We start from the raw sequence: 26985 nt of genomic DNA, 5'->3' as shown, positions 1-26985 counted from the left end.
GCGGCGGCGCCGGGCGGGTGCTGCCCGGCACGGAGCGATGCGCGGCGGCTGCGCTCGCCGGAGAGGCAGCAGCGTGCGCCCGCCGGTCGGCAAGACGCAGGGTTGGGGTGGCCAAAAAGTGTTACCGCTGGACATGGGCGCACAAAAGAGTGCTCCGTTCTCTGTTCCCGGCCTCCTTCGCCGCTGCTTCTGATCTCCAGCTGGGAAGAATGTGTAGCAATGAGAGCGCCAGATACCGAGAACAAATATATTTGAGAGCCCTGAACAAAACAGGAAAAGGAAGACGTTTAGTCTAAGCCGAGATTCCAGCTGTAAAAAATACTTCACTTTCCAGCTTTCAGTTTTGGTGGGTTGCCTGTTTGCCTGAGAGTCAAAAAAAAAAAATAACCCAAAAAACAAAACCCAAAAACCCTCCCCAACACCCAAACACACTTTAAAATGCCAGCTAATCACTGAAAGTGTTACAGCAGCAGAGGAAAAAGGAAAATAAGCAGCCTGTAATTTTTATCTGCTCCTTTGTAACTTATCTGCTTAAAATAAATCACCCAAATAATGGTTTTAATTCCACATTAGTGCATACAGCCGTTTACTGAGTGTATGGCTGGTGGTTAGGTTTTATGAACATTTAGTATTTCAAGGAAGGAAGTGCTGAGCACAGATGTTTGCAAATAGCGATAATAGGATAATAAAGTACTGCAAAGTAAAGAGAAACTCTTGATGTCACAGACCTACTCATTTATGCAGAAAAAATATCTTAATGCATTCAGTAAAAAGTTATCAGGAATTCCTGGCTGGTGCTGCAGTGGGCAGAGATACAGCAGGCTATGCCTGAACACTTAAAGCCTGTTCTGTGATTGTTTGAGCTGGTCTGGTGGAGGTATTTCTCATATCTAATTCTTCTAGTTTTCTTTAGTTGACAGATGTAGCTGAAGTCCAATGATAAAGAAGTACTTTTTGGAGATGATAGAGGCTGGAAGGTGCTGAAATAGTTTTATTCTTTCTTGCAGGGCAAGGCAAAACTATTAACCTCATCATCACAACTCACAGGAATTGAAAGCTGGGGAATAACAAGAGGGTGTTGAAGAAGTGAGATTATTGGCTCCAGTAGGAGCACAGGACCTGAGCCCCTTAAGATTGGATAATGAAAATAAAATTGCTGTGGGTCTGTGCCTAATTCCTGCTTCTCAGTGTATGCTTGCTCTAGAGGATCAAAACTAGACAACCTGTTTCTGAGACAGATCTGAATTTCACAGCACATGCTGATCCTAACTAACATCATGCTGCCTGCAGGCTTTCCACATTCTCCTTGCCAGGAAAATATCACACCTACTTTTAAGACATCAATACAAATCAAGAACACTTGTTTGATCCTCTGCTCATCCAGACATAATTTTGGAGATTCAGTGTGGACCTGCTGGGACAAGCAGGGATTCCAAGCAGCCTCTCTGGTGTGAAGCATGCCATTTCTCGCAGTCACCCTCCTGTGTATTAGCTATTTCCTACCAGATGAGAGGCGTGCAAATTTTTCTGGCATTGACTATTTTATGGCACAAAGTATTTCAGGCCAACTGGCCTTTTTCAACAGGAATTCCTTTTAACCAAAGTGTCCTAAGTAGCTGTTCTTGTAAATAGAGGACTGAGATATCAGGCCATAGTAACAAAAAGTCTCATCCCAGTCTATTAAAATCTTGAATGGAGATTGATATACACCTCAGGCAGCAACATGCAGGGGCTGGAACAGTAGTATTATCTCCCTTTTAAAATGATTAAGCTCTGGAATGGAGAGGGGTTTTATTTCAGAGTTTCTTATCATCATCTTGCCCACATGAGCAGCTAAATAAGTGTCTTACCACTTCCTTTCCAGGGATAAGATAATTCATATATGGGTAACTATTTTCTATGCATCTTGTAAATACATTTGGGAGGAGCCTAAATTTTCTCTTCAGTTGATACCACTCTTAAAGAGAATTGGTCCAGAAAGAAAGGTTTGAAAAATGTCTCAATTTCTACAATTTCATTTATTTTTCTTCCTTTTGCCTGAGAAGTTTTAAAGCCAAATGCCTGATTACAGTTTTCCAATTGGGAATGTAATACAGCATTGGCGGACTCACTGCCAGTCATAGCTATCAACACAGCTTGAATGTCTCATACTGGATGCTCAGAGATAAGTCTTCACTCATAGAATTATTTGGTTTAATATTTTTAAAAAGTGGTTGGGAAATTTGCCATCGGCCTAAAACACTGCTCCAATTTTATCTGTTTTTTTAAATTTTAATTGGTATATAATACTCTAAGGCAGATGGCATATTCACGTGAAGCAGAATGTAACAAAGGAAAGAATCAAAGGCAGTCCTCTTGGCACTTTGTTTTCCTACTAAATCCTTATCATAGTTCTCCTTCTGACACATTCCTCATTGTTTAGCTTACAAATTCATTATTTCCACTGTAATCTTGCTGGCTTTTGGCACAGGTATAGAAAAGCTGAGCAGTAAATAACTGAACTAGGAATCTTGAGAACTGATGTCAATAATTCCATGGCCATTTCAAAATTCTTTGTGCTGAACCTAAATGTGAGATCTCCATTCTTTTGTTAGCTCCCCTGAGAGAGATAGGATTGTTAATATTCATCTTCCTCTGATACGATTTCGGTTCAGAGGCTCCATGGGAACCAGCCAGATTAGAATAATATAATCATAGTAAATTGCTTGTGGCAAAAATTGTATATAAGGCCGCTCTAATACATACATTCAGTCTCTGGATAGCAACAAAAACATCATAACTGAATTAGACTTTTAACAAGATTTTGACAATTGATGAAGCAAATGCAACCTTTAAAACAAAAAGTTTCCTCCCCCTCGCGTTATCATGTCTGAGCTGTCAACAGACACACATGAGAAATCTGGTCCATCTCCTTCATGAATTAGTCTCTCTGTTTATGTATTGCCTTCCTCAGTGTTCCCATTTGCTGCGAAGCTAGCCAACCTACTTAATTTTGTTCCAGCATTATTAAAATTACTATTACCATTGCAAATGTTTCCAAGGGAGATGATATTAATAACAGTCTCTCCCATCAGATCCTGTCAGTTCCTGGGGTGATTAATATTCCTGTCGGCAAGAAGCATCATAACATTTAGAGAGGGCATATTGCTTGACTCATAGGCTATTATTCTTCATGGTCTGTGTTGAGTGCATTGTGATCTGCTATTATTGCTTTACTGGTTGCACATCTTGAGATACCTCATAAAGCAATTAGGAATAAGATGAAATTCAGATAGATTCAGATCTAAGAAATGAGACAACCTTACAGGAAGACCTTCACCTCTGTTTTGTCCGCTTTATTCACCTTGTCACATCCCCACTGACTGTTGCTGTCATCCTTTTCCTACCTAGGATGCAGATGGCAGCTGCATTTCTCTGTGCATGGCCAGTGAACATCTTTGCAAGTATGATCACAGGCAGTCTGCTGGCTCCAAAGCACCATGGGCTCCTAACAATTTTTTTCTATTTAAATACCACATTGTGTCTGTGGGGACCTGCTACTCTATTTTGAGATGAGTAATTTCAACTCCTTGTCAAGAACTGTCTAGGAAGAATAGAGATCAGATTTTATTTTCATGGAAATAGCCATAATCTGGATTTTCCCAGGAAGCCTTGTGATCCACTTCCATAATACAGACTTGAGTGGAGCAATTTTTATTTTGAACACAAGGTGTTAACAGAGTCTGTTCCTGAATGCTCCATGAAAGGTGCACTTTAATTTATGCAGATTATATATAGCATGTGGGTTCAACAGCAAGTTGCCATGGCAAACCCAAGGGCAAATCTTGCTTCCACAAAGTCTGATCTGTGCCATAAACACTGTCTGATCTGATTTTCTTGTCTGGTCTAAATAAAGCAAATGCCCGGGAGGATTTGTCTTCGCAATATCAAAATCAACTTTATGGCTTTGGGGCATAGGTTGCAGATTATTTACATCACCTGATTCTTGAGTGTTTTCCCTCAAAAATCTTCATGGAAGCAGCTGCGCCTGAATGGTGATCTTTACTTAATTTTTTTCAAGATAATAAATTAGGCAAAAAGTCAAACTTAATGCGAACTACTAGATTTACTCAGGTCTGACAAATTAGTTTAAAGATAAATCTAAGAGGAAGACCTCTCTGAAAAACAAGGAAAAAACCCCAAACTTTCAATGCCTTTTAAATAAACCAAAAAACCTAAAAAAAACCCAAAAATGTTTTCTCTCAGTGTTCCCCCAGACAAATATTTTCAACTCCTTATTTTGAAGGAGAACTTTCCTTTTAAAATTTGTCCTGATGGTAGAACTAAAGGCTTTAGAAGAAATAATGACAGACATTAAATTGCATAGAATAAAACATTAAGTTTTCCATTCAAGTTTAAAAAAAGCACTTTGGATGGATTTTGAGATGACCTTTTCTGAGCTGGACTTGCCCAAAATAGTCAGTGTTAGTTTAGCTAACACTGGGTAAAATCAATCTTCCACATATCCTCTTCATAGGTTTTTAGACAGAACACTAAACTGAAAAATAAGTTTAACCAACTACACTAATGATCTTGCAAAGCAGTAAAGCTCTCAAATACTTTAATGGTATGAATTTATTTAGCACAATCACACTAAGATTAGTATTTCACCAAAACCAGTGTGGAAAAAATGAGAAATCCGTTCTTCATTTATTGAAGACAGCCAAAGTGACTGCATTATACAACTTCCCACCACTGAACTAGAAGCGCAAGGTCAAACAAACAAAAAGCAAGGAACAAACTAGCAGGGTGGGGAGGAGGAAGAGGGGAAGCAAGAGGCAGTCATGAAGTGAGGAGTGAGATGTCCAACAGTACTTTTCTGCTTTTACAATCTGTTTAGATTTTATTTAAGATATCTGCTCTTGGGGCAGGAAAAATATATTTTTCCATGGCACGCATAACAAATAATAACAGCAAATTTCCAAGAAAGGACACACTGCGTCTTTATACACGTTCATACTTTGTTCTCACAGAGATCCTAGTTGTGGGTTTAAAAATGACAGAAGTAAATTATTGTCTTGCTAATTAAATCCACACAGGGACCTGTGCTATACAGATTACATTTTAATTGGTTATTTTATCACCTTTTGCACTGTATCTGAAAAGCAGGTTTCATGCTAGATTAGCACAGATTGAGAAGATTAGTGTCTACGTATGTGTGGGCAGTGTATGTGATAAAAGGATGTAGGTGGGTATGTCTGCACAAAATTTTCCCTGGAACTGAATTTTTTGCAATTCACTTTCCTAAATTCTCATTGCTGTCCATCAAAGAAAATTATTAACTTATTAATCTCTATCTGGTCTACAAGGAAACTAGAGGTTGCTGAAAACAATTCAGGAATTTACCCCTGCTATAGATAAAAAATGGAATATGCAAATCATCAGGAAAGTCAGCTGAGCAAGGGAGTTTTATGGGTAGATCATGTAAATCAGGTGACTTGCAAGTAGGAGAAAACCATGCAGTGAAAAAGTATTCAGAGACTAGAGACAGAAATAGGAGTGCTGAATCAATGATGTGAAGCAGAAGATAATGAATGAATTTGAAGAAAATAGGAGATAAGCAAGACTACCAGCTTGGTTTCATGTGGGCCACAATGGGAAAACATGACTATTACTAAATCTGAAAATGAAGAGGGTACAGTAACAAACAGAGAAGGTACTAGGTACTTTTTTCTGTCTGAAAAAAAGGGACAGTTAAATAAAAATCCTAGACATGTAAATTATTCTGCAAAACCAAGTCACCATTCCCTTGTAGCATTCAGAAATAGTCTAAATTTTGTTTTAAGTTATAATTTGTGTTTGATGGAGTTATTGCCAAAGAGATTAGCAAATCCTTTCAGTTCAGAGACATTTAAATTTAGCAGCAGGAAAAAGAAGTTTGTTGAGTGTGGAATCCACCCCTGCTGCTCCAAAACAATCAGAAACAGGAAAAAGTAATCAAAAGGGAGTTTTAATGAGTTACAGAGCTATTGTTTACTGGCGAGGGCTGAAAGCCTGAAGCCCAAGACTGGAGGACCTCTGTGACCCTGTACTGCCTCTCGATGGCAAAATATTTGCTTGAAATTACGTCAAAACAACACAATGTATGTGTCTGAAGGCCAAGGGGGTGGGGGGAGCACTGAGAAAAATAGTGGAAATTCCCTGAGTCTCTGAACATATTGAAGGCTTTCCCTGAAAAACAATAAACAGCAGCTGTAGTCGTACATTCAAGCAATGTACCACAGGCAGTGTCTCTTTTGGCTCTACCAAACCAAAGGCTTGCCCTGTCAGACAGCCCCAGAAACAGCTGCACGCAGCTGTTTGCTCCACAGCTGCTGAGCAGGAGTGGGCTGTGGGGCTGATGGTCCCAGGCACAAGCCTGAAGGGCCAGGTGCCTGCTGGGCGTGAACTGCCAGAGTGTGTGCCAGGCCCAGAACCCTCTGTGGCAGCCAGGGTAAAGCAATACTGCCGTGGTCTCCTGAGCCTGCCAAAGTCAAAACTTCACAGGGGAATCTGGAAGCTGTTCTGGAGAGGGGCTGAAAATGGGAAGCTAATTTTTCCAAGGAAATAATTATATAAAAGTGCTGGGGTTTTGAGGGAGGACACTTCTGTTGCTTTCCCAGAATTCTCCCTCAGGTAAGAAAGCATGAAATTAAGTTAGTACACAAAGGCGACAGTTATGTTACTGTCGTGCTCACCAGCAGTTACTTATTCAGTAGTATGGGTCTGAGAGTAGCACCTACCTGGTCAGGGAAAGACTGTGTTCCTTTTTACATGTCCCTATCGACTTACTGGGTGGGAAAATCTCTGCCAAAATGTTTGTCTCTTGCATTTAATGAAAATCATGCACCACGGAATTGGTATAGACCCCTCCAGCCCTCCCAAAATCATCCAAGTAAGAGAAAAACAACCAGAATGAAAATAAGCAAAAAGATGCAATGTTTCCCGTGGAAAATGGACACATTAAAATGAACACCACATCTCAAGAAATAGCAATGAGCTCTGTGAGCTCTGCTCAGACAGACATCAGTGATAGCAGAGGTGCAGCATGTAGTTCTGAGTTATGTAAAATAACAGATGATCTGCTCAGCCACAAACTGCATAATCCAAAGAATTTGTCTACCTGTCCATCACAGCAATACTCCCAACAGAACAAACTGAGCAGGGTATAAGCCAGATCCTTGGCACAAGTACAATATCTGTGACGATCATGAGCTAACTGGCCCATCTAGGTGTTCCTCTCCTGTATTTTACAAACTGCCTTAATTCCATTCAGTGGCATCGTGCACAGTTATGTGGCATCCCAAGAGCAGCTTGGAAGAAACACATTTTGCAATGTGGAGCTAGACAGGAAGCAACTCACAGCAGCTTCCAGGTTAACAGTCCCCATGAAAATTTTGGTTCTTCCAACACCCTATTAAAAGAAGGCTTTCCCTCTGTAAAGTACACACTGTCCAGCATGATGTCACTAACAACACTTAAATTTTGTCATTTTTGGCACAAACAATCAACCAAAGAAGACAGATGACAGTTACTTCCTCTACAGGTAACAGGTAATGATAATTAAGACAGTACTCAACGTTTAATACAGATGGAAAGTGCTGTTGACAAACTGTCAAACCAGACTGAATATTTTTATTTCACCAACACCTAGTACACTATCAACATGTTTGTTAAGCCACCAGATTTTATTTCACTTTCACCTTTGTTAAAATTCAAAATAGCCATGTTTTATCTGCACAAGATCCCATGCGGTTGTACGGCTTTCCAGGGAATGTAAAATAATAGCTTTGTCTAGAGTTTTGTCATTTTCTATTAACTCATATCACTTCACCAAGAAGCTGAAGTATTTTAATTAGATATAATATGCAAATTCAAGTAAGAATTTAAAAGCAGAAAACCCCCATAAAGAGACTTTTAAAGTGGCTTCTAAAATGCAGATTCTTCATTTTTTTGCAAGGCAAATTAAAGATTTTTAGTCCCTTAACATCCACAGCACCTACAGCTGCCACTACAGCTGTACAACAGCATTTCTGCAGCTCAGGATGGAACAAAATTGAAGCCTTCCGGCCCACTAACTGCATCTGAAAATTTCTTACGCACTCAATAATATATGCTTCTACATTTACATACTGGTTTTCTAGAACGTGTTGTCATGAGCAGTACTTAAGACCCAATAAGGTCTTACACTGATATAATTAGCATGTCTAAGTATAGCTGCATTTGGTATATCTATGTCATATATATTAATAAAAAGCTCACCTTGATGTCGTACATGTGTTTAATAAGAACCAAGGTGGTTGTTGTAAGACACTCTGTTACAATCATAATCTACAATGATTGAAATATAAGTGAGCCAAAACTGCAGTTTTTCAGCTTTTACCAAGCTGGAAACTTTAGGTCCATTTTTAAATTCAGAATCAGATAATGGATTTGCACAAATCTACCAGTACATGTAAGAACATCGTGTTTTCATACATACAACAGATGCTTAATTAAAATAATTCTGAATATTTTTTGTCACTTATTGTTCAAATTCACAAGCCCTCACAAGCACTTGTTCCTCTGTCAATCTGAAAAGTGCCAGCAGGTCTCAAAATGTTACTTACAATTTAAATGCAAGACATCAGCTTGACTTTTGGAGCAGGCAGGGGGGGCAGAAATATATATATATATTTTAATATATATAATATGTAATATATAATATATATTATTATATTATATTATATTATATTATATTATATTATATTATATTATATTATATTATATTATATTATATTATATTATATTATATTATATAGCAGCAAAATAAAATTTACTTTCTTGATAAAGAAAAAGATGTTTTGCTATGTCTTATATCTGTTAACAAAACTGGATATGAGAAAAAAAAGACATATAGTAATAGGGACAACTACCCCCACCTTCCTCACTGCTCACTCTCTCTCCTGCAATTGTGTAAAGCAAGGAAGTAAAAAGCTGGTAGAGAGAGAAAAACATGTTTTTCCTTGAAAGTCCATCTGCAGAAATATTTATCAGCTGTTGGCAAAATGCATACAAAATCATATTCTCTTTTTTAAAGCCAGGAGCAAATAGGTTCTTTTTTCACTTAAAAAATGGAGGGCATTTGAAGTCCCTGCTGTTGGAAAATGAAAAACATGTTTTTAATTTGCTAATTTTGTGGAGATTTTTACTGCTCCCTAAAAATTGATTAGGTCTTTCGCCACTCAGATCTGCAGTATTATCCAGTGTATTTTTGCCCCTTGGTCAGTCAAAACCTTCCTTTTTCATGAATGGGTGTCACCAAAGCTAACCATAGAGGAGATAATTTAAAAACCCACTCATTTATCCAGGTGCTGTAAGTAAAGGCTAGATAATCAGCCAAGCATGGATACATAGGCAGAGAGATGCTGTGTGAGCACCATTCACAGTAGCTGCAGCAAGAGGAGCCCTGGCAGACTGCCCCCAGAAAGGTCCTGGTTTTGGAGGGTGAAGGATGCACAATGAGGGGTGGGGGGGAGGTCTCTGTAGAATACACCAGATGCACAGTCCAGTCAAAGCCAACCTTTCCCTTGTTTAATATAAGAAGTCTGGCAGGTCTCAGCATCTAGGATGGTCTTGTGAAATAGGAGCAAAACCCTTTCACAGTTCACATTGACCTCTAGAACCAGACCTCTTTCTTCCCAGCCTCTCTGGCTCCCTTCTCAGCTTACAGAAGAGAAACTTCCTCTCAAAGGAAACATACTTTTTTTCAGAGTCCTTCCATACAAGAGGATCTGCAAAAGCGGGTTTAAACTCATCTCCCACTAAGAGGTGCTCAAGGAAGGGAAGAAAATGCTAAAACAATTTTTTTTTCTTAATTTCCCTACATTATTTTCTCAGTTCCCACTATGCTGAAACCACAGAACTTCACAAGACTTTGAAGAAGCCTTCATTATGACAGGAAGGACACTTAGAAAATATGTAGAGCTGTAAAAAATGCCCCAGAACTAGCATGACTTGAATTCTAATTTAATGAAAAGGTATGCAGAGCAAAACAAGAAATAGTTTTTAAACAATTAAAACTCTGTATATCTATCTGTTTTAATGATAGGAAATAATCAGCTATAATCACCCCTGTACAAAATGGTTTTATCACTGTTGTCTTAACTAAGGAACACAAAATCCCTGGAAAGTGTATGCTACTGCCACAGCTAAGCAAAAATGGAGATGTCCTGGAGTGATGCAAACTCAGGTAAAATGTTTTCTAGCTTTCTGAAAAAAAAAAAAAAAAAAACCAACATCCAATATCTTGATTTTAGGAAAACAAAGTACTTTTATCCACATTGAGAGTATATAAGATAATGCCTCTGTAGCTTTGAGTGAACAATCTGAAAAATGGTGCAGGCTAAGAACCTGTGGAAGACTCCTGGTTACAGAAGAAAGGATAGTGACAGTGATGACATGAGGACAATGATTCTGTCCTCAAGAATCAAAACACTTAAGAAAATTAAATGGCTTTAAATATTGTCACCTGATTAAATTTTGTCCCTTTTCCTCTGGATCGGAAGTGGGCTCTAGGAGCTCTGACCCAGCTTTAAAGATTCATAAATGCTACCACCCAGCATATACACTTGTTGTGTGTCTTGTCACTTTAGTCCTCCACATTAAAATTCCTTCCACTGAACTTTGTTGCTCTCCTTTTGATGCTCGTCAGTGAACATCAAAGTCTGGGCTTTGCATATAGACAAGAGAGGAGGGATCAGTACAGGAGAAACTGCAGCATGAGTCCACTAAAGAGTGGACATCAGACACTAGGGAATTCAGAAAGTTTTTTTGTTTACAGCCCAGCTACAGGCAAGTTCTTTAAATCAGACTTCACACTATGTTCCACTTGAAAGGCAACCATGAATGACACAAATTTATGAGAAGTCAAGTTTCATTCATTCCAGGGCTCAATGCTTCTGAAAGAAAGTACTGCCACAAAATGGGCAAAGATATTCTTGCTCTGCTTTGACAGAATAGTTATACGCTTTCTTGTGGCTATGTACACATTCTTCTCCTGGTGATGTCTAAAAATGTTCCAAATATATAACCGGGGACTGGTTCATTCAGGAATAATGTTTATTTGGCAGGTCTGCCTAGAGGACATCAAAGAAGTGCTCCAAAGTAGGCTGCTCAGATACCTTCCACAGAGAAATTTCAGTGAAATGTAACCTAATGTCAAAATTAGGAATTAAAGGGATCTTTACACTCTGAAACAGCTGTAATTACTTAGAAATGCTTGCTGGAGGCAAAACATGCCAGAGAGAAGAGAGAGATTTCAGTTTTGATGCTCCACATGAGGAGCATTCCTGAGTGCATTGGTTCCATAATGCTTTCATGCATCCTGTGTTCCTTATTCACCAAATTATAATCAGTATTAGTGGAGCTTCTCACCATCCATACCAGTGCTTGAGAGCACGCTCAACAAGTTAATTTCCTGGCTTGGTGAGAAGTTAGTCAGAACTGCAGGAGTGCCTCACATTTTTCCTCATATGTACTTCCACTTGAAGCACTTCCATTGATTTGCACTGCAGCTAGGACATGGAATAACACCCTGGAACCACTTGGCCTCCCCTAGACATAGTAGAATAGAAAAAAAAAGTTCTTGATTACCTATGAGAGAGATTGAAGAAACAAGGAGGGAGGTGCTCAAAATAGGGCATTTTGGCCATTTCACGACTTTGTCATCTCAGATAAGGATCCCAGCATAAATGGCTCAGGGGGATAGATGTATCACAAGCAGTTTATCTCACAGTCCAGGCCACTGTGAAAAATGTTTGCATATTTTGGTCACACCACTTTTGTATTACCTCTCCTCATGCAGCATAACATCATCTTTTAAGAGCTAAGTTTAAGTTTTTTTTCCTCAAAAGAACAAAGAAACACCCATGAATGGGGAAAACCATAGCAGCAAGCTTGTGTCTCATTACATTCTTCTCACATTTATGACTAGGTTAAAGAAAGAAAAGTTACATACAGCCTTTATTTAGCTTAAAATATACTGGTTTCTCCCCTAGTTTGGTGAGATGACTGAAGGAAAGCTTGTCTGCCTTATGACCCAGATCAGTCGGCTTATCAAGATAAATTGCTTCTCCTGGCAAACTTTGCTTCTCCCTTTGAAATGCACTTGCAGTGAAAAGACAGGCTTCTGTGTGTATGAAAATCACAAGAAACAATGAGAAACCCTTCTGCTATAAGGCATCTCTATCCACTACTGGCAGTTAAGGTGGCTTGGGCTACAGCAGACATGAGCCACAAGCACATAACAGCTTCCCCTCTTACCTGCTAATTACCAGGCGTAGGGTCATAGGCAAAAGAATTAGTCTAGATTTTGAAGGCAGCCACTCTAGAATCAATAACATAGCTTGCTGGCAGGAAATCAGACAGTCTGAGGGGATCCTCCATTGTAGCACTCTACTGTCAGGAAGTATTTGGTGAGAAAGTAGCTGAATGCGAAGGAAAGGGTGACTTCAAATGTTGCCATATCCTACTGCTGTCTTTCCTTAAGCCTAACACCAGGAAAATTACTCAGACATCCAAATTGCTCAGCTTTATGGGTGGAGCTGACAGGGGCTTTGCATTTGCTGTGAAAAGATGATCTTGTAGGTAGAATTTACGTCCAAACCCAATAATAAGAACAAAGATTTCTCCCTGTTTATAATTTCCATTTATTGCGTTTGTTTTTATGCTCTGAAGTGCACTTAAACCCCCTATGCTGATGTGCAGGCTCTTTTAAAGGTACCCACCAAATCAGAGCTTTAGGATAAAATTATTTTACACTCTCTATGAATGCAGAATTACAGAAGTTTATACTAATTTCAGCTATGCTTCACTAGCTCTGCTAGTAACAGGCCTTCAGTGATGCAAACTGCAAACTATAAGCATGCACATAGTTTTCTCTAGGAGTACAATGGACTGCATTCAAGCTGCAAGTGATCTGCTGAAAGCTCCACTTCTGACTACTAAAGGAGGCTTGATCATAAGTGGGAAACTACTCAAAGAGCAAAGCATGAGATATCAATATTTTTTAGTCAAATGATACTTGTACTGTCATTAAAAAAAAAATGAAAAGAGAGAGTGGCAATGTTGCCATGTTCAGCCACCTCTCCAATGCAAAGTCAGAGGGGCAATATTACAAATTTATATTCCCGAGATTGGTGGCACAAGATCAATATCTAATCATGAAGATGAAAAGTGTTTACAAATGCTTCCAGTGGATAGAATTATCATCTGCTAATGAACATTCAGACTGTTTAATGAGGCAGCAATGTAGGCACAGAGAGGTGGGAGCAGTGGCGCACAGAGAGGCACTTTTCAAGCTTTCAGGGTAGGTTATGGCTTGAATTATGAATTTCCACTTATATCTGTTATGGCACCCCACTAGTTAATATGAGTCTTTGTCTACGGGTTGCTTCGGAGACGGTTCCTGTATCTCAGGAAGCAGGGAGAAGAGAAGTTTCCTGTTTTGAAGAAGGTTTAAGAACTACTTTCCTCCAATCAGGCAGCAGATGCCTGGGCAGGAAATGGAGAATGCAGCTGCCAACCCCACTCTGGGTCAGTGGTTGTGCTAATCAATGCAGCCAAGGTTTACCCCAGCCAAAAAAGGCCCTAATGATAAGTACGTTGCACAGTTACAGTGAGGATTTGTGGTGGAAGGAGCCTGGACTGAGACTTTCACTGGCATGAGACCAAAGCAAATCCAAGTACTGAGAGGAAATGGGCGTTTGTCTTCCTCCCTATATGTAGCTCTCATACAACAGATTGCACTCAGTACATAGCCAAGATAAAATGAGGTGTGTAATTAATTGTTGTGATACAAAACAATGCTCAGAGTAACCATCATTGCTGTAACCTTTTCTCTCATTGATGACCCACTGCCATTGCATTTATTGGGGGGTATCAAATGCATGGTCCCACCACACACAGGAAACCAGTCAAAATTTCTCCAGCTTAGTGAGGGTTTTTTTTGCCCCTTTTTGAAATGAAATTCAGCAAGAATGTTTACTGACACCAAGAACTGAAATTCAGCTCTGTCCCCAGGGCTGATGAGTTTCTTTAAGACAAGTCTCAGCCTTTTTGACTTGGTGACCAATTTTTGTTTCACTGACATCAACTTTACACCTGTATAACATTTGACCCTCAATGGTAATACACTTGATTATTTTGAGTGACGTCTGAAGCACCGTCTACCATCCTTCAGCTCACAGCTCACCATTTGAATTTTTTTAATGTTATTTCCTCTCGTGCTTTGTATAACAGACAGCATCTGCAAGGGTGTGAAAGTCTGGAGAAAAACAAGTAGCTGCAATACGCCAGTCCATCAAAATGTACTTTCAGCTACTTCTCTGTTTGTGGCCAGTAGAACTGTATTGACTTTTTCCAAATACAGGCACTGAGTGCTTTGGAGTGCAGAACTGTCACATGCCATTGAGTAAAGATAGACATGTTTCTGGACACATCCTTGCCCAAGACAAGTTACATTAAATGAAGTCATACCTGGGTAAGACATTGGCAAAAAAGCCAGGACATGAGAATTAGGTATCTGGGCAGTTGAGTGGTAAAGAAAATTTCCATGGCAGTGAGCAATGAGTAGACCAAATGTGGGATTTCTCAGAGTTTGCACAATTGACTACAAATATTCTTTTCTTACAATTATGCTAAGCAATAAAAAGTTCATAAACTTGATCCATCAGAGTAACCTTGATGGCACTGTGAGCCTGAACGGAAACACATAAATCTCCATCCTGAGAGGACTGGTGCTCTTTCTAGGGGCCCTGTACTGAAAATTGAGTGAAGCAATCAGATATTCATTTGATCAAGTGAGAGTCTAAGATATATTTGGAGTATTTCAGAATTGTATTCCTTTGTAAGGTATAAAAACACAGACTAGTTTTCCCGGAACTGACACCACTACCCTTGTAGCCTCCCTCTCCTACAGCATGCTGGCATCTGTACACATCAACCATCTTTCAAAATCTAGTATCTCCTGTCGTCAGAAATGAGCTCTGTAAACTATGTAATGGACAGCACATTTGCAGTGTTAGTCATTAATAACTGGTAACTGTAATCCCTTCTCTTTTGTTGCAAAATAGTGCTGTGAAAAAATGCATGCTGTGAAGTAACAAACTGCTTGTATGACACAGAATACTCATCATGTAGCTATAACTTTCCATACTTGTTTTCCTCTCCACTCCCTTTGCGTTTGTCTTCATTCAGCTTCTCTTGCCTTCAATGAGGATGTAAAATTAGGGGCCAAGGCTATTGTGGTTACTGACAGTCTAGTCAGAAGGAGAGAGTCAGATAAACTTTCACAGGCATTGCCCTGGGAAGTTTTGAGAAAATTCAGAGAAAGAATTAAAATAATCCCTTGTCTTTGTAGCTGGTGTTTTGAACGTGTTAATTACTTGTAAGATGTTTACCAGGAAAATGTTGTTCCTAATTAACCAATGATGTGAGGAGTGTTGATTGAGGACCAGTCAGGTCCCGCTTTATCAGAAGAGTCTATAACAAGAAACTGATATCTAATAAACTCAGCACTTTACCTTCTGAGACCTTAGAGTCTCTATGTTGCTTTATTCACCCATCCTCAATACAACAGCAAGCAAAGTATTCATCATAAAAGGTATATTGGTGCTCAAAAGAAAAAATTACCATTATATGCCAGGAAGTATTGTGCTGAATTGCGTTGAGATGAGCAGCTAATGCTGTCAAATTTTGATAAGAACAAGCTTTGCTTTCAGACACTTCTGTTCTAGCCAGGCAATATGGGCTCCTGCAGGGTGAAGGATTTCATCTCAGTCACCAATGGACATGACACATTTGTTTTAATTTCTGTCTTTCAAAGAAATTTTTACCAATAACCTTTGAGATCTCATCTAAGTGATGGTCCTTTAACTTCCTTCTCTACCAAGAACTCTCAAGAGAATATTAACTTCACACTGAAGAAACCTGGACTACTACAGAACTACAAATTTAAGACATGTCCTGCCAATGCAACTCCAGTTCTAATACAACACATCTTTTGTGGCTCACCAGGCCACTGGAAAGTACTGACTGGTCAGGACTCTCACTAAAGCACTCCCTACTATTCTGTCTCTGAGCCTGACTTGGTGTCAGTCAGGCTTTTGAGCAGAGAGGAAAAAGAAACCAAGAAAGTCTGAGAGATGACATGCCAGTCACTGAAGTATATAAAGTTCCATAGACACAGGGAGCAACGACATCTAACTCTAGTGTTACATCACAGAAAAGATAAATAACTGGAAAGGTTTACATACCAGTATTTGCCGTATTTACCTATTACTATGCTCAGCTCATCACAACTGCCCATATTTTACATTTGAATTTATCTGACATACTAAGGAATGCTTGCAGTTATGAAAAGATCTACACTTTTTTTCATCCTGCTTTAGTAAATTATTTCACCTTTTGTGACATGCAGCACCACTTTACTGCAATAATTTAAATGCTTTTTAGAATAACATTCAAGTAGGCCTGATCGGCATGAATGCATGCCACTATAACAATTTTCCCCTACACCTTCAGCCTTTCAGATGTCCCAAGCTTACTTACAAAGAGAAACACAAGAGATTAACTACCCCATCTATCCTGTGCTATAGATCTACACTCTTGCGTTTGCCGGGTCACCAAGAGAGATGTGCTGTTTAGCCCAATGTCATTTTGAGGTCAAACGCACCCTTCCCCCCCCCCCTTCCCTGTCCCCCCCAATATTTTTAGTTCCATGACAGAAAATTTCTTTTAGTAAGGCCATCGACACAGAAATAGTGATAAAGAAACTCCAAACTCCGAAATCCAAACCTATAAACCCTAAAGAAAAAGAGACAGGAGGGTGAAAGGTCATGAAAAATATTCTGAAAGACTGCTTATAAAGAAGCAAATCTCACCTCTATGGAATAGCATAAAGAGGCTTAAAAATAACAATTAAGATGCATAGGTAGTGTATTAGACAGACTCTATAGAGCTCCATTAAAATGGCAAAAAGACTGCTAGCTTATGTTGCAATGATAAAAAAATAAGACTCCAGCATGCTAGATAGCTCTGATCTAACAGGGTACTTAAGTATACAGAGTAACCCTACTTAAAATAGATTATATGCACTTGCTTAGATTTAAACATGTACTTAAAACATCTGCTGGATGGGGACCTATAAACCTAGAACATTCATCTGAGTTTTAAATTCATAAAATTAGTCAAATGGGTAGATGGGTTATGTTAATCCCTATTATGTTATGTAATCCTTTGTTTAAAAGACATCTCAGTATTAAAAAATAGTCAAAATTATTTTTTAAATATATGCTTCATTTACTGCAATAGATGACTTAAGAAATCAGATGTGTCGATTTCACCTCTCATCAATTAAGTCATGGGTTCTCCCTGGGGAAAATGATTTTTCTGTTCTGAACTCTGCTTGATTCAAGGAATGTGTTATGTGGTGTGGACTCCACCCTTTAAAACCTTAATTGCAGGATATGCTCGCAAAAGCAGAGATTCCTCTTCTGACTGCAAAAACTTGATTTGACCCTTAAGCATCTCCTGAGCCTGTTCACATGCATTCACTTTCCCATCTTCCATTTGTAATGCAGATAATTCCCCATTATTTTTCAGGAGTATTACATTGTAAACAGACAGATTTCAAGGAGTTCTTTTATGGTTCTTATTTGCCTTTAGCTACAAAATTCTCACCACTTTTCATCATTTCAGTACAGGAAATTACACCCTGGATTGTCTTTTAGGCTAATAATAAAAAGACTATAAGGCTTTTGCTTACTAAGTATACTTTAGTTGCACAGATTTTCGGGGGTTTTGCGTGTTGAATCCAAATTGTAGTCTAATTGCCCATGCAGCAGTTCTCGGAGCCCAAAATTCGTCTGAACTGCAGAAAAACACATTCCTTGGTGAAGAATATAATATCTTGTAGCAGTGCATTGGTTACATTTTTAACCACCACAAATCAGTTCAAAGTTCAAAACAATCAGATCTGATGAAAGAAAGGAGTCATCATCTCCTGGAGGTACCCTGGCACCAGGCCCTTCACATTAGGAAGCAGATTTGAATACACACAGTCAGAAACTTGTAAGAAGCACTCAGCCTCTACAGAGCTAGATCACAAAATTAATCTCACGCAATGTCTGCCCCTTAGCCAGGTTTTGAGCTAATGGCATGATGTCAGGAGCGGGAGTTGTCTCCTTGTCATTAAGTATAGGGTTCCGCTGGACTGTTCAGCTACTTGCACAGAAAAAGTGTAATTTTTCACAAATCAATTGTTTGGCCCAAAACATGTGAAGTATCATGGTTCTTTGTTCTACAGCAGACCAAAAAAAGATTTTGTGTGAAGGGCATTGTAGAAACAGTACATTAATTACAAGACCATCTCATCTATTTGCAAAAGCTCTTTTACAATGGCTTTGTTTGGATAGTAACATATTTAACCATTCTTCCATTATGTATCTAGATATGAGAAAACTTTGCAGTCCAGACTATGTTTTTGAGTTTATTAGGAAATTCCCCCAAATTCTGCAGCCAACATTCACAATTCTTCTGTAAAAACATGTTTCGTGCCTTCCTGCTGCCTCTTTCCCTACTGTTTAGTTTTTTGCAGCTGCTTAACCGAAAAGTTATTCTCCTGGAAAACATATTCAAGGAATTTGTTTGCAAATCACTCTTAGTGTGCTTGATTTTTTAAAATTGTGCATTCTTTTTCCATTGTGTCCCATAAACTTTTCCCCAGCATTTGTAAGATCTTAAATTTGTATTCTCAAAGCTATTTCACATGCTGCTTTCCATTGACATCTTATTTATGTTGCTTGACACAAACATCGAGGCTGCAGGTGGCAAGAATAAAACCAGGGACCAATACATGATTGGAGAAGGTTGCATGGCAGCTGGTCATAGGTGGATGAGGGAAATGCATTTTGTTCCCTGCACCAGGGCACAGACCAGACACATGAGGGACTATATAGGCCTTTATGTCTGTCAGAATACTAATTAAAGAGCTGCTGCTGTGAATTTATTCATCTCCAAAACCATACAGCATTGCAATGCATGCTTAGAGCTGTAGTGATACAACCAGGGTCCTCTAGAGAATCAAAATCCAGCATTCCTGGATTCAGCCTCATTGGGAGACACTCAAGTCTATGGAAATAATTCCCATTTCCATCACTGCTTTCTCTCTTGAGAGGTCTGTGCACTACAGTGCAAGGCACCCTGCACTCCATCAGTCACAATGAGACCACTTTGAAGGGTCAAGAGCTTTGCCTGTACTATAGAGCACCTGCCAGCAGGATGATGCTAGTTATTAGGCCCTTTGCAAAAACGCAACAGCATTTAAAATTACGTTTCTCTGGATGGTGTTACCAATTGTCATGGTTCCTGGGGGATTCAAAATGTCAAAGCAAGAACTGACAGCTTCATACCCCTACTTGAGCACTGGGCAGGAACAATGCACTACTTCTCCCCATACCCAGCCTGCTGGTCTGCAGGACTCTGGACTTGCTGCAAACAACTGTCCTGCTCCAGGACGGAAGGGTCCGTCCCCAACTAGGAAAGCGAATCTTGAGGTCAGCTCAGCCCTCCTGAGATTTCTTTGCCAGGGAAGGGAAATCTGCCAAGTTGTGCTTACTTGAGTGAGCAATACCAGCCCCACTGGGAAACGTTGCAAGGCAATATAATGCCTCCATTGAGAGGAAGAGGGCGATCCAATCTAGTTTGGGTGTTAGTGCTGCTAACAGCCCGAAAACTAGGCGCCTGCATTAACCTCATTTAGCCAGATGCTGGCTTATGGGAGAGGGCTGCACACAGCATCTTGCAGCTGCGTGAAACTGCTCTGAGCAAGCGTGGTTTGTACGCGAGGGACCGTGCCTGGCTCCTCTGCGCTCAGATCCCGCTTCCAGCAGCAGGTGCTGTCGGCTCTGCAGGGATACTCCTGGTTAGGGAAAAACGCCTGGATCGGGGCGGGGGCCTCCCTGAGCCTCGTTCCCTAGAGGGTCCTAGGCTGGGGCGGTCGTGTTCCTCGGGGAAATGGAACGGGTCTGTGTGTGTGAATGAATAGATTGAGGAGGATGGATGGAAGGGGGGAAATTGTGGAGAGAAGGGAAGAATGGGCAGGAGGAATAAGGATGAAGAGAGGGAAAAGGATGTAAAGAGAGGGAGGGAGATGGAGGCGATATGGAGGGACGAAAGAAAGCGGGAGAGGGGATGTAGAAGGGGCTGAAAGGGACCACATAGATCGCAGAGGGAGACCAAGGGTGGTGGAAAGGCAATAAAGACACGGGGGGCGGGGGGGGGGGGGGGAGGGCACGAGGAAAGGAGGGCGAAGGACCCCGCCGCGCCTTTAAATATCCGCGCGCTTGAGCATCCGTGCCGCATCCATGCCCTCCACGCCCCGCGGGACCCCCAGACTCGCCTCGCGGCAGGCGCTGCCTGCACGCAGTCGGTCCTGCCCCGCCCGGTCCGGCCCCGCGCGCCGCCGGCCGTGCGGGGCCCCGGCGCCGCCACCGCCCCCCGACGGGCCGCGCGCGGGGCAGGGCGGAGGCGCGCGGCGCTGACCGCCCCCGGCCGGCACCGCCACCCGCCCAGCCCGCCGTCCGCGTCCGGCCGTCCCGCTGCGCTCCCGTGCCCCCAAGGGGCTGTAGGGCCGGGCGCGGCCTCGAGGGGCGAGGGCGGCGGGGCCCCTGGGGCCATGCGCTGAGCGCCCGAAGCAGCCGGTGAGAGAAGTTGGGGTGGAAGATGAACAACGCCGGTAAGTGCGCGGGCCCGCCGGGAAGGGTCTCTGCTTCTGGACATCTTTTCCCCGGGGACGGCAAACGCCGGGCAGCCTTCTTTCCTCCGGCACCCTCCTTCCCTCGGGGCGGCACGTCCCCTCGCCAGGATAGTACCCCCTCCCGGACACAGCCCCTCCGGGGCTCGCGTCCCCCTTCGTGCCGGCATCCTTCGGGGCCGGCAGGTTCTGGGCTCTGCCGCTCGGGCTAGCACCTCTCCGCCGGGCACCCTCCCTCCAGGGCCGGCCCTCCTTTTCCCCTCGATCCAGCAGGTCCTCATGGCTCCCCGAGGCTGTGAGTGCCCCATTGCTTTCCCAACCGTTGAGGGATCAAGGGCGGGCGAGGTTAGGTGTGCCGGGGACAACCAGGCTGGCAGACCGGCAAGGCTGCACTTGCTAAGGGGCACGGCTGTGTGCCCACTACTCCCTCGGATACACTCAACTGTTCACGAAGTTCCTAGGGAATTTGCTGTGACCTTCTTTCCAAGAGTATATTTTTTGGGGGAGGTAGTGTTTTTTTGCGGAATTTGCTCTCTAAGGCAAACCCAAACCCTTCCTCCTCCTTTCTGTTAACTTTTCAGATTTTTCCTTGATGGAAACTGGGAAGGTGAAAGAAAGAGGATGAGGGAACAAGGCATTCAACAGTTAAAACATAAAAAGAAGCCACTGGAATATCAGGAAAACTAAACTGTTCACCAAGCCTTTCTGATTTTCAGGGATGGGGCATATGTGTGGAAAGCATAACAATACAGGAAACAATTATTGCTAACTGGAGTTATTTAGAAAAATTAAAAGCTGCTTCTAGAATTAAAGATTAAGAGCAACAGATCTTTTTTTGTTAGCCCTAAAAATTCCTTTGTGTTTCCTTAATCCAGGTGAATATTGCTGGGCACCTCACTTGCAATGTATGGGTACATCCTGAAGCCCAGAGATTTTGCCACTAAATACCTTACCCTACAACTGTTCTGTGTTTGGAAACTGAACCATTGTTTGCCAAAGCGTAGTAACATAGGATTGGAAAAGCCCTTTTCTGTCAAACCCAGCACTCCACTGTTGTATCAGTGTGTTGTACCACTCCTCTGAGTTTAAAGCAAAAGGGTTCTCTTTCCTCTTGGAGTAGGGAGCGAGACACTTTGCCTAAAATCTGGTGATATTTCCATTCTATTTTCTGATCCTGGTCTGGATTCTACCCCTCCCAGGATACAAACTCATTTGAAAATGAAGCCAGCCAAAAAAAAAACTTCAGCAATGATGCTCCTACCTCTCTTTCTTCATCTCTCCATTATTTACAACAGACCAGCTCTAATCTACTCCTGTTGTCAGTGGAAGTGCAGGGTAAGGAATATTAGATGTATCCATTTGTAAAGACTTAAACTTTATTAGCAGTTTTTATTTTTGAGGAATGTAGGACCGAATGGGACTGCCTTCATTATCAAAAGTAGCACCTGTTGTTACTACTGCTTTTATTAATTCCTCCAATTATATCCTAAACAAAAACTTTTCAGGTAGCTCTCCTGCTACTCTTGGTTTCCAGACCAGATTCAACACCATTTATTCTTGTGATTACATTGTCCTTTTGCTTAAAAATAGTTCTTTTCCTCTTCTGGTGTTTACCTTCAGGCTGTATTTATAGAGTGCTCATATCCCTTCTCAGCCTTTGTTTTGTATGTTTGCACAATGCAAGGAATGTCTCCCCCATCAGTGCAAAGCAGAACTTCCTACTGAATCTGAAGGAGAGGGATATTTATTAACTGGCACAACTTGGGCACCAGCATTAGACTATCTTGGTATTATAGTAAGTAATGCATAGCACCAATAAGCAGAGTCATATGTGCAGGCATATATGGCAGCTTTGGTCCCACAGAAGTTAAAATGACAAACTGAGAGCAGGGAGATATAGATTATCCTCAGAGATGCAAAACTGATACTGAAAAGATGAAGCAATCCACCCAAGGCCACAGGAAATCTGTGGTAAGAGACAAGAGACCAGACCAGCTTCATATATAGGACCTTCCCACCTCTACTAATTTTTTTGCCAGGTGCTGAAATGATGTAAAATGAAAAGTGTATAGATATTAGACTCCAGATTGTTCAGAGATATAAGCAGACGGTATATTCTTTCAGCTGCTACTGAAAGTGATATAGGAAAAAATGCTGTATGGACCTGTCAGAGAATTTTAACCATCTTCTTTGGCTCCTAGGAAGAAATATCTGAAACAACAGGTTGTCTGCCTCAGTGTTAAGTTTCTGCTGTGAAAACAGAGCCAAACTGGTAACATCACAAACACAACTACATTAAAAAGAAATGTATGGTAGTAGTTTAGAATCAAGATTGTCATGTACGTGTGGTTTTTTTTTGTTGCTGAGCCTACCAGCAAGACTTATATGTACAGACTACTAGAGACAGTGAAAACATGGGAGAATTTTTAGGATCAGGATGTTTTTGGTGTTGAAACATACCCCTTCCTGATTTTATTGCCTGTTGATTTTTTTCTCCTTCAAAACTGTTTCACTGTGGAGTATTATGCTGTTGTATTATATTTGTAGATGACTGCAGTAAAGCTATATAGTAACAGAAATTTGTAAGGTATCGATCTGATACCCAGCATCATAATGCATTGATCTAATCATAGACGATGTGTTCCTGTAACTGTACACAGAAACATTTTAGTTCTGCAAGGTGGGATGTGCTTTGACAGCCCAGCTGTTAATATTGCAGCTATGACTTTTAAGAGAATAAAATTCCTCTGGGAATAGTTGGGACAGTTACTACTGACTAAAGATCTATCTTTACACTGTGGAGCCCTCTTGCTATATGCAGAGTACCTTTGACCACAAGAACACATACTGATAAGAGAGGATAGACACTTCTCAAAAGTATCAGACTTATGAAGAACATGAAATACCATTTTTGTAAATATCTGAGGCATTTAGGGGCCTGCTGATTTTGACCAGGATCTGGTATTTCAAGTTCCTGAAGTCCAAATTCTCAAAAGCTATGTAAGTATCTAATACCTGTTTGAGTCAAACTAGTACCCGAATCTGGACTGGAACCCAAATTAATAGAAAGACTTGCACTCCTATATAGTTTGAAAATCCTAGTCTGAAGACTATTTCCATTTCAAGTGACTCCCATTCAACTGCTTCCACTTCTTATGTAATTTTTGTAATGTCAGACTTTGCACCAGTAGTGTGAAATAAGCAGTGCACTTATATGCTGTAAAACAAAGATAACTCTTTCTGTATCAAATATTGCACAATTAATAATGTGAAGGAAACAATAACAAATGGAATGTTTCAATGGAAGAAGCAATATTAAGTGCTGGAAAGACAAACTGGAGATAGAAGCAAGGCAGCACTAACTGGAAATAAGGACTTCATTTTTTAAATGAACAATTAATTACAGGATTAAAATATGGTGATATCAAGGTGTATAGTCTACCTTTTGCTGACTTTAGGCCAAAATCTTCTAGAAAATCAGTTTTAACTTCATTCTGATATAGCTATCTGAAATTACAAAGCTCCTGATCAGAGCTGAACAGGACTTTCTCGTGTCCTTGTCTGGATAGTCTCCCTCCACCTCTTGTTTCTCAGATACTTTCCATCTGTGGATTTCAATCCCTTCTTCCTGGGCAGAAGCAGTGGCAGACAAGACTTGGTTCCTACCAGGATTCTCAGTTTGGTGCAGTCCCATCCCTCTGTTACAATATTGTCCCTTCCCCTGCCCTGTCACTTCCATCCAAAAGCTTTGCAAATTCCTGAACATTTCTGCCCTCTGTCCTCAGTGTCTTTCCCATTTTAACATATATCTGAGTTGAATTAGTGCCAAAGGCATGAAGGAAGCACAGGTCCACAAAAGTTTGTTGGTCAGAAAAAGCTACTTTCAGGATCTTAAAAGAAGTGTGAACCAGATTGCAGCACCTGTCAAAGATGGAACCAGTATCTGCACTCTGGAGTTACGTACTTTCCTGAGCCACTAGCAAAGACTATGGCCCTGGGGCATGTCTACATATATCCAGGCAAATGTGAACCCTCATTTAGTTAGTTTAGTTTAATTAGTTCTCGGTGGTGGTGTTTTGTAGGTATGGTCCCTTATAAGCCCTAATTAAATTCTAGGCTAAATTTGAAATCCTAAATTTGAAAATATTTGAAAGTGGGTAGTTTCAGTATTTCTGGTATTACCACACTACAAAATGTATGTTGTTTCAAAGCAACAATTGAACAGTGAAGGCTGCATGGGTTGCTTGCTATTCCAGGAGAGCTGTACCAGGTGACCTGCTAGACTACTGTTGACTGCTTAGAAACTTGGACAGGAGGAGACTAATGTAATGTAATTTCATATGGATCATGGCAGAAATAGAATTATGAAGGGTTGTCTGAAGGAAGGTGGGTAAGGAGAGGAAGCAGTCCTTGTCAGTACAAGGAAGCACTGAACAATAAGGGGAGGAGCAGGCTAAAAGAATTTGTATTCCCCAAGAGTTTCCTTTTAAGCAAGAAGGTGGGTGTGTCTCCCTCCAACATAAAATACATCCTAAAATAAACATGCACAATTATTTGGGAACATACACATTACTTATGGTGCAATGTTGCATTTAGAAGTTACAGCCAGAACCTTTCAAGTGGCTCAGACAGCAAAGGAAGCAGAAGTTGAAGCAGAATGAAATTGTGATAAAAGGCAAGAAGTTGTGGTTTCTTTTGTTTGGGTTATTTTTTTAAACAGTCATTACTCCTCCTGCTGCCCCTTCCTCACACTGCCACCAAAGAAAAAGGAAAATCATTTACGGAGACTCATAAATAAGGCAAGATCAATGGACAAAGCAGTTAGGGAAAAAACTATGTAAGGGAACATTAGTGACCAGTAGCTGGCACAAGTGGGTAGGAGAAGGACATGACAATGCCTATAACCATACTGTGAACAGGGTCCATTACCTTAAGTTCTCTTCCAACAGCACTTTCCTGAAGGTAGCTGTTGCATTAGTAGAAGGAAAAACTCAAGATAATTTGATCCTTTTGCTGTAGAAAATTATCACTGGAGGGAAAGTGCGTACTTGTTTAAGTTGTATTTCTTTTAAGTGGATGTCTCCATGGTTGTTTTACTTAAAGGAAATGAGTTCCTGTCATTATTTTATTTCAAATTTGTTTATATAACAAAGCTTGGAAGGTTCCAGCATTCTCTAAAGTCCAGTCTTTTCCTCATTATTCACTGTTTCAGTATAGACACTCTCTGAAAAGAGCAAGGATGAGAATGGAGAAACTTCAAGTTTTGTCACATTCCAGGAACAGATTAGTATTTTTATCCTACTCTTGGATATACATTCCTAGGAAAGGCCAGGCACTGCAGAGAGTGGTGTAGTACCTCCAAAATGATGTTTTTTTTTTTCTTGGAGTTAGTCCTAAAAATGTCTTACTATGGTGGTAAAGATGTAAAGACTCAGTTTTAGCTCTTAACAAATTCATTCATTTTAGCACCAGAAAGTTAGTTTAGGATGTTCAATGATTCCAGTAACTACTTTAAAAATGCAAAAGGTAGCTCTCACTGGGGCACCAGGCTTACAAGATACTAAGCCCACTTCTATTGTGTCCCTGTTTTTAACTGGCAAGAGTCTCCAGTACCCTGCAGTCTTCAACTGCTGCCTGCAAAAGGTTACTTCAGCAAAGGTGGAGAGTTTCACACATAGTTTCTGACTTAATGGGCAGGGAAAAACAAGTTACCCATTCTATGATTAGACAGACACCCAGCAGCCTAAACCAGCAGCGGATACTGTGAAACACCACAGTAACTGCAGACTGGTAAATACACAGTTGTCTCTCCCTCCTTTTTCATTAGTTAAGTCTCCCACGTTCCAGCTGGATTGGGTAAAACTCCAGATACAGATTAATTCTTAAACAGTACATGCAATAAGGCACCTGCTTATAACAGACCTTTTGTTACTTCTGGGCTGAGATTGCTGATTAAGTTTTTAATTTAAGATGTAATCTCTCTGGTGTCTCATAACTCTAGAAAGACTATTCTCTGATTACATCATAAAGCCAAATTGTCAGTTTCTTTCTGAGTATCAAGAAATTTCAGGAAGGTTAAGAAGATCAGAAGAAACAGCCTTTTATGCCTCCCAGAGACTAACCAAACAAACAGGCCAGTATTATTTCAGTACAAAATACTCCAATTATACTAG

General features: G+C 40.7%; 1 protein-coding gene across 1 annotated transcript in view; it reads left to right on the top strand.

Moving 5' to 3' along the window:
• Positions 1-20619: 20619 nt before the first annotated feature.
• FGD5 (FYVE, RhoGEF and PH domain containing 5) overlaps positions 20620-26985 on the top strand; it is a 79608-nt gene continuing 73242 nt past the window's right edge. Inside the window, exon 1 of the mRNA XM_021542532.3 lies at positions 20620-20794. Within this exon, the coding sequence (XP_021398207.2) occupies positions 20782-20794 (13 nt within the window). The 5' untranslated portion in view covers positions 20620-20781. The remainder of the gene's footprint in view (positions 20795-26985) is intronic.

Source organism: Lonchura striata, chromosome 12 (assembly GCF_046129695.1).
Source record: "Lonchura striata isolate bLonStr1 chromosome 12, bLonStr1.mat, whole genome shotgun sequence".
Classification (NCBI taxonomy): Eukaryota; Metazoa; Chordata; class Aves; order Passeriformes; family Estrildidae; genus Lonchura; species Lonchura striata.
The sequence above is the reverse complement of the archived record's forward strand: the minus strand, read 5'-3'. Positions and strand labels throughout refer to the sequence as shown.